The sequence below is a fragment of the Kryptolebias marmoratus genome, linkage group LG19 (assembly GCF_001649575.2).
Source record: "Kryptolebias marmoratus isolate JLee-2015 linkage group LG19, ASM164957v2, whole genome shotgun sequence".
In the NCBI taxonomy this organism is placed as follows: domain Eukaryota; kingdom Metazoa; phylum Chordata; class Actinopteri; order Cyprinodontiformes; family Rivulidae; genus Kryptolebias; species Kryptolebias marmoratus.
This window is the reverse complement of record NC_051448.1, coordinates 2,581,703-2,589,893: the sequence shown is the minus strand read 5'-3', so window position 1 is coordinate 2,589,893 and position 8,191 is coordinate 2,581,703. Positions and strand designations below refer to the sequence as shown.

At 45.5% G+C, this 8,191-nt stretch overlaps 2 protein-coding genes across 2 annotated transcripts in view; one reads left to right on the top strand and one right to left on the bottom strand.

The window, feature by feature from the left end:
• The first annotated feature begins 789 nt into the window (after nucleotides 1-789).
• Nucleotides 790-3,058, top strand: LOC108228677 (tripartite motif-containing protein 35). Its single transcript, XM_017404271.3, has one exon. It carries the CDS (start codon nucleotides 880-882, stop codon nucleotides 2,389-2,391), a length of 1,512 nt encoding a protein of 503 aa, XP_017259760.1. The 5' UTR covers nucleotides 790-879; the 3' UTR covers nucleotides 2,392-3,058.
• ift172 (intraflagellar transport 172) overlaps nucleotides 2,589-8,191 on the bottom strand; it is a 35,801-nt gene continuing 30,198 nt past the window's right edge. The window contains exons 39-48 of the mRNA XM_037981616.1: nucleotides 7,799-7,885; nucleotides 6,814-6,930; nucleotides 6,615-6,725; nucleotides 6,401-6,520; nucleotides 6,226-6,321; nucleotides 5,241-5,300; nucleotides 5,054-5,152; nucleotides 4,447-4,600; nucleotides 3,883-3,974; nucleotides 2,589-3,648 (exon numbers count right to left, since the gene is read on the bottom strand). Coding sequence (XP_037837544.1) covers nucleotides 3,559-3,648; nucleotides 3,883-3,974; nucleotides 4,447-4,600; nucleotides 5,054-5,152; nucleotides 5,241-5,300; nucleotides 6,226-6,321; nucleotides 6,401-6,520; nucleotides 6,615-6,725; nucleotides 6,814-6,930; nucleotides 7,799-7,885 — 1,026 coding nt within the window. The 3' untranslated portion in view covers nucleotides 2,589-3,558. The remainder of the gene's footprint in view (nucleotides 3,649-3,882; nucleotides 3,975-4,446; nucleotides 4,601-5,053; nucleotides 5,153-5,240; nucleotides 5,301-6,225; nucleotides 6,322-6,400; nucleotides 6,521-6,614; nucleotides 6,726-6,813; nucleotides 6,931-7,798; nucleotides 7,886-8,191) is intronic.

The window sequence follows — 8,191 nt, the reverse complement described above, 5'->3', positions numbered from 1 at the left end:
CTCTCAGAGTGTGTGTTGTGAATCACTCTCAGCTACGACCACAGGAGGTTTCAGCTCAGTGTCTGTAAACTTTCTGAACTCCAGGACTGAGTTTGTCTCCACCTCCAGAAACAACAAAAGGTTCGACCTGCAGCCCAGCCCGGGGGTCCACAGGTGAGAGGGGAGGGGACAGCCTGGACAGGTGGACCGGACCGGACCGTTCACCCCGAGAAGCTGGAGGAGAGTCTGGAGTCCAAGAAGAACCAGGAAGCTCCTCACAGAAAGGAGGGAAACTCAGGGCGTCGCTGCTGTGAGGCCATCGAGCAAACGCTGCACGCCGACGCTAAAATGAGCTAAACACGAGCTAAAAGCTACAGTCATCAAGAGCTAAATGAAACTGTAGCAAAGCCAGAACTACAAAGTAAAAGTAGCATAAGAAGCTGAAGCTGATCTCAGATGAATACATTTAATTGTATTTCTGAGAGAAAAATGTTTGTAAATAAAAGTAAATAATTCAGAAAGTAGAAAAGTTGATAAAACGACAGATAAAAAAGCACAAAGTCTGTGGCGACACTTTAACTTACAGAATGAGAGCAGATACACAAAATAAAACCAGTTTTAAGGTTTAAATGAAGCTCGAAACGTGACTAAACCGAAGCCCAAACAAGAAACTTTACAGGAAATAAGAGAGCAAGAAATCCCTTAAATCCAGGTGAGAAACGTCCAAACGCCCAGCCCTCCGAGTTGATTCCAGGTGAGTTTTTAAAGGTAAACAGTTTGGAAAGCTCCGCCTCCTGCAGGAAGGTTCTCACGCCTCGACCTGCAGCAAACCTGAGTTTTCAGAACTTCACAGACTGAGGCTGACGGATCGTTGTGTTTTCTGCTTGGCTCAGACGGGACATGTCCTCTGAATGCGAGATGAACCTCCGCTGTCCCGTCTGCCACAATGTCTTCAGAGATCCCGTCCTCCTGCCGTGCAGCCACAGCTTCTGCGACAGCTGCCTGCAGCGGCGGTGGAGGAGAGACACACTCGAGTGTCCCGTCTGTAAAGGCGTATCCAGATGTAAACGCCCGCCGCCGAACTCGGCGCTGAAGAAGCTGTGTGAGGCCTTCCTGCTGGAGCGGGACCAGCAGGAGTTCTGCAGCCTGCACTCTGAGGAACTCAAGCTCTTCTGTTTGGAGCATCAGGAACCGGTTTGTCTCGTCTGCAGGGATTCGGAGAAACACGCCGACCACAGGTTCAGACCCATCGGCGAAGTCGCTCAGGATTCCAGAGAGGAGCTTCGGGAATCCTTGAAGCCATTCCAGGAGAAACTCAAGGCCTTCGACAAGATTCAAGAAAACTACGAAGAAACAGAAAAACACATCAAGGACCAGGCCCGATATGCAAAGAAGCAAATCAGGAAGGAGTTCAGGAGACTCCGGGAGTTTTTAAGAGCGGAGGAGGAGGCCAGGCTCGACGCTTTGAAGGAGGAGGAGAAGAGAAAACGTGAGGCGATGAAGAGGAAGAGGATGGATCTGAGGAGAGAGATGACGAATCTCTCAGACACGATTCGAGCCACAAAAGAGGATCTGAAAGCCGAGGATGTGTCCTTCCTGCAGAACTACGTGTCTGCGGCGGCTCGGGTCCAGCTGAACCTCTTACCCCGGGACCCACAGCCGCCCGCGGAGCCTCTTTTAGATGAAGCCACACATCTGGGCAACCTGAAGTTCAACATCTGGACCAAGATGAATGACTCGTGCTGTCCGGTGATTCTGGATCCCAACACCGCTCATCCAGGAGTCCGGCTGTCTGAAAACCTGCGCTGCATCAAGTGGGGGGAGACCGAGGAGGTCCCGGACAACCCGGAGAGGTTTGACAGCGCCTGCATCGTCCTCGGCTCCGAGGGGTTCACATCTGGCCAACACAGCTGGGAGGTCCAGGTGGGAGACAACCAGCACTGGGTTCTGGGCGTGGCATCAAAGTCTGTCCAAAGAAAAGGACATCTGCGCTCATTGTCTGGACTGTGGACAATGTGTTTACATCAAGGCTCGTACAAAACGTTCTCCCCTCACAACCCCGTCCTCATTCTCCCAGAGCAGACGCAGTTCCAGACGATCCGAGTCTGTCTGGACTTGGACAGAGGACATCTGAGATTCTACGGGTCCAACGAACTCATCCACTCGTTCAGCTGCAGCTCCGGAGAAACGCTGTTTCCTCTCGTAGGAACGAGGGACGAACACCTCCTGAAGATACTCCCACTGACCGTCTCCGTCCTCAACAACAGCCACTACGTCCAAGAGGACAGGTCTAATGAGGACGGGTCTGATGAGGACAACAATCCTTACATATTTGATGATAAAGGTTTTTATTTATATGATGAAGATAACTGCGACAGGTCTTGCTTTATAGGTACTGGAGATGATTATTAGTGAGCGCCCACGTGACGATCAAACCAACGAACAGAAGGTCATCAGTTTTATCGTCGCCCGCCGCAGAAAGGACGATCATGTGTTTCCAGAACATCAACCAAAAGTTATGAATGGATGAACTTTTACGAGTCAAGATGGCGCCACATCAATAAACTGAACCGTCCAGAGATGAAAGAAAGTGTTGAAAACTACTTTTGTTTGAGCTTTATTAAATAAAATAGACATTAAACACATCGGAGGCGTTACTGGCTTCAGAAACAGGAACATTAAGGAGCTGAGGACATTAATCCGTCCTCTGAAAGGTCAGCAGAAGAACTTTTCAGTTCTGAACAGAAACGTTTGGTTTTAAACGCTTCTGGGAGACCATTTAGAAAAGAAATATGAATTTCTGTGTTCATATATAAAGAGTGTTTTTATTTTTTTCCCATCTTAGTCTCTGTAACGGCATCAAAATAATCCATAACTTTTTATATCCTCCTCAGGATTTACTTGGAACTTAAATAGTTTTTTGTTAGCTTTGACATTTACAACAATTTAGGTCTGTTTGTTTAACTGAAACGACTGATTTTGATTAAACAAAAAAAATAATTATATTATTTCAAATTGTACTTTGCTGTGACAGTGCTTAAACTCTTAGAAAATAAAAAGTAAAACATTTTGGTAAAAACTCATGAAGTCATGTTTGTGGAGTTAGCATGTTGCTACAGCTAGCTGTTAACTTAGCTTCTCTTAGAGTCATGTAAAAACTGAAAATGGAAGAAAAGTCAGCTTTTCTAAAAGTCTTAACGTTTGGTCGTGGAATATGTAACTGCAGCGGGAAATGTTTTAAATTCAGAAGGTAAAATTAAAGAGATAAGAAGAGAAAACAGCTTGCTGCTTCCCCTGTTCTGGCTAGGCTAAGCTAAGCTAAGCTAACAGGCTCCATATTTACGGAACAAAAAGAAAACATAACTGTAGGAGTTTTCTGAATAGATCAAAACTACCGGTCCTGCTAAGAAGATACACATTTTGTGAGTTTTATTACTCTGAACGACATTTGTCTGGATATTTGTGTTTCAGAATTTATATTAATATAAAATTCTTCATGTGACCTGAAATAAACCTCTTTTAAAAAGGGAAGAAAGCCGCAGGTGTTGAGAAACAGAGCGGGAGGTCGAGTCGTTTCCTTCAGTGGAAGGAGAAACCCGAGGCTGGCAGCCCGCTGCACCACTGGCTGATGAATTTCAGGACGTCCTGACACTCGGGACTGTGGGTGGTCTGCAGCAGAAACAGGAACAAACCGGAGTTAAGGAATAAAATCCGATCATTTATCAGAGGAAGCATCAATAAACCGGCTGGCTGCTCGTTAAAGGAGCACCGGGAAGAGTTTCGTGACATCTAGTGGCAGGTAAGGAGAACATCTTATTATTTGAAAGCCCAGGTCTTGTTGCTCTGTCCTCACAGAGACAGAGACAGATTATTCATCTCCCTTCGGCTCAGACAGGAAGTCACCTTCGTGGCCATGAGGAACTTGTTCCAGTCCTCCTTGTTTGCTTGTTTTCCCGCCGAAGAAAACTCAATTTTATTCCGAAGCACCGGGTAGCCTGGAGGTGGGAGCAAAGGTCAAAGGTCAGAGCTTTGTGGATAACAAAGATCTCTTATTTAGCTTTTAATTTACGGAAATAAACTTAAGAATGAGTCTCTTTTTACACGAACGACTCTTAAATAAGCATTTCAAATGATTTTACAGCAAAAACTTAAGAGAAAAGATTAATTCTGGTGAAATATTGATAAAAATCAATAAAGATATACTATATATGACGCAAAAAGAAGTAAAATATCACCTCAGATACATAAAAAACAAAATCAAAAACACTTTTTTTTGTTTTAAAAATGTACACTAATAAATTTTAATGAAATCAGTTGATTGGATTCTTTTATTGAGGCTCTGATTAATAAACCAGAGCAGATCTTCATGTATAAATAAAAATAAATAAATTAAGTTTAGAAAGGATGAACTTCCTAAAAACAAGAACGATCTTCTCCCGATGAAGCGATGAAAGTGTGGACGCTTACCGGTCAGGACACACGGCAGCGAGCGCAGTCCGGTGCCGGCGGCCACCAGCGAGGCTTCGTACGTGTTCCTGTCGTCCCGAGGGAGAACCTGCTCCACCCGCTGGTCCATGGACACCATCAGAACCCAGTCCCGGATCTGCTCCCGCTGCTCGGCCTGAAGCGAGCGAGGAGACGGAACATTAACCAGAAACTCTGATAAACTGACGGCACAGACGGCCATTTTGGAGTTCGTTAAGGTGGCCGTGACTCTGTCAGGATAAATGCAGGCAGCTACATGATCACCCGCCTTTCACGGGGGTGTAATTTAATTTGTGTATGAAATAAAAGTTTGTTTTTTTCTCAGAAAACCAGATTTCCAGCTGCCGGATCGTAACAAATAGTTTTCTGTCATCAGATTTTTTGTTGGACGGCCACATTTGTCCCAAACGTCTCATCGTTTCTAATCGGTAAAAATGGATCGATCATTTTTAGCTGATGATCAGCCGACGTGATTCCATGAATCCGCTCCAGCTGCGTTTATTCTCAAAAGGAAAGTGACACCAACACCGTCTCCGTCTGTCAGACAGCGGGACGAGTTGGACGTGCGGCGAGGGGAGGGTTTCCTTACGGTGACGCAGAGTTTGGTCGGAACGGGAACCTCGAAGGGAACGTCTGTGTCCAGGAAGTCGGAGTGATCCAGGGAATCCAGGGTGCCTTCGTCAACGGCCTACAGACAGGAAGTGACGAGTTAACGAAGGGAAACGGTAGCACTGAGCTCACGTCTGCCGGGACGGACGAGACGTTTCGTCACTCACGTCACACAGGTCCAGGAAGTGGTTGAGAAAGATGAAGGCCATGTTTTCCCAGCCAACGGCCTGCCAGGATCAACAAAACACGACATGTTCTACTTTATCATCAAAGTTCCTCTAAAGATACAGCTTTACACGAGCCAAATCAAAGGTCAAAGGTCACAGAATTGTTTTAAATTGAAAATTAAAGGGTTTAAGGATTATATAGGAGGAAATGCTTGTCACCCGCCACCTTTGGTGCCAGAGTTTTAGACTGAGATCCTCTCATGTTGAGAGTTTTAGCTGTTTTGAAAATAACGGTGACATTATCAGATTTGAGCTAAATGTCTGTAAAACTGCCTGAGTTTCAGCAGTAAGGTCAGTTGGCTCCGGCAGCCATCTTGAATCGAGCTGACTCCAAAGGTTAATCAGTAAAGTTGCCTGACTTGTGCAATTTGAAAATGTACCACAAATCAAAACATTGCATTTCATTTTAATTTTCAGAAAAATGAACGGAAACACAAGGGTCAAACCGGTGAGACCAGGGGTCAGCAAGCTGTGGCTCTGGGGCCAGGCGGGGCTCTTCATGCCCGCTGAAGGGGCTCCAACACGAACCAGAGTGATTTTTAATAATTAATTAACAATCAGAAACATCACTGTTAGGGGTTTAACTGCTGAGGACTCAGCATGTCTCTAATGAGCCACAGCTCTGAAGACCTTCTTGTGTAAATAAAAGGTAAATAAAAACTGAAAGCAATGATAAACCCATATTTTACTCACACTGGAACATAGAGAACATATCAGATTTACGGGTTTATGAGACGTTAAATTCCCCAAAGCTTGTGCCTGAACTGGGGTTTTAATCAAACCGACAGTTAAAAATAAAGATTTTCAGAGGTTGAGGACAGATTTCCCAGCATCCTCCTCTGCCACGCCAACCCCGAGCGTACCTCCACCTCTCCAGACTCTCCTCCACCTGCCAACAAAGTCGTTTTCTTGCTGCTGGACTCACCCTGCAGGCCAGACCGGCTTCGTAGAAAGCTTTGTCTGCTGGGATGAGCTCCGTGTGGCGCAGCAGAGACACCGACAGCTTGGCCGCCACGCTCACCTGAAAAACACCACAGAAGAAGAGCGGTGAACTCGGTGTTGTCCAGTTCCTGTCTGCGTGGGTTCGTGTTAAAATCTACCAGCTGTTCGACTCCTCTGGCAGCAGATCTGGTGGCGAAGTAGTGAGCGATCAGCAGCATCTGCTCGAAGTCTTCGTGAGCCGGGGAGTTGGCCTCGGCTGATCTGGAGACGTTCTCGCACTGAAACAAACCACACGAGGACAGAAACGGCTCAGAGCGTGGCCGCCGTCGAGCTCCTGGGAGGCTCACCTTGGGACGCGGCGTTGGGCGTTACCAGCTGCAGCAGGAAGTTTCGGAGGTCGGCCCACATGCGGTACGACTCGGGGCCGTCGGTGCCGGGGAGGTTAATCAGGTCCAGGAACAGGCGCTTGTAGATGTTAAAGTTCTGATCACAAACACGCAGGAAAGAAAAGACTGTTAACTGCAGCGAACAGCACTGATTCTGTGCAGCAGGTGAAGCTGTTGAAGTCTACCTGAGGGTTGGGTGGAGCTCCGTGCTGGACGTAGAGCTGCAGAGCCTTCAGAGCTTCTCCTTCTTTGATGAGATGAGTCGCGTAAAGAGCCACGTACTTATGGAGGATCTTAAAGTTCTGACAAAAACACGACTCAGCTTCACCCACTCAGATCCACAGAGAGCTGATCCAACTTTAACATCATTTAAAGATGGTTAAACAAAGACAGTCATCATTACACAACTAAATTAATTATAACTTTGTGGCAGAAATGTTCTTACAGGTTAAAACTGCTTCTTCAGTTGGAGCATCTCAGCCCTCCGAGGCTCCAAGTCAACAGAAAAGACTCTTTTTGCTGCCTCATATTATTATTTATCAGTTACCTGAAGTAATTTCAGGGTGTTAGACCATAAAAAATAAGACTAAATCATTTCCTGAGGGAAAAACTAAAAGTAATGAGGGTGAAGTGAACCACAGCTGGGAAAATATGACAAAGAAGGAGGAAGAATTGAGTTAATTTCTATGAAAAATCATTACTGCCCTGCATTAATGCCCTCTGTTAGCAAAATATCTCATGAACCCCTGGACAGATGTTATTAAAGCAAACATTGATGCTTTAATAATAACGATCTAAAAGTAATTCAGTGTTTGTCCTCAAATACTGAAAATGGCTCCTCCAAGAGCAGAAATTATATCTGCTCTTGGAAATTATTCAATAAATAATTTCTCACTTTTATAGTTTTTAATGACGTTTAAAATGTAAATATTATCTCAGATCAAGAGACTTGTGATCTTAATATATTAATAACATCTAAAAGTGTCTGAAAAGACAAAGCTTTATGTTGTTGAGTTATTTTAGAACAAGCAGAGAAGTGGATTTATATTATTTTAGACAAAAACAGCAAGAAAAGTCCTGAAAGTAGAAGCCGGGTCACATTCAGAACAACTTCCTAAAAGTCGTAATAAATACGATAAAAGGAGCTGAGGGTGACCGTTTGTTCTCTACCTGTTTGGACGCCGTGTCCAGACATTTGTCCCACTGGCCTTTCTCGGCGTACAGGTCCAGAGCCGCCATGACGTCCACCCCGGCCAGCTGAACAGACACAACAACAGCTTGTCACGGCGGGACACGGGACAAACGGCGCCGTCGGACTTTCTGTCTCGCTCTGTTCTCGAAATGATTCCTAAATGACGTGAAGTCGCCTGAAATGAAGGTTCTGGTTCAGAGGCCCAAACATCCAATAAATCACATGTGTCAAACTGAAGGCCCGCGGGCCAGATCCGGCCCTCTGTAACATTTCATCCGGCCCTCCAGTCTGGTTCAGATCGAGTCTCTGATTCTTATTTTGCTTTAAAAAACTGAGCCTAATTAGTGAAGTTTTCTCTGACAGTGACTTAG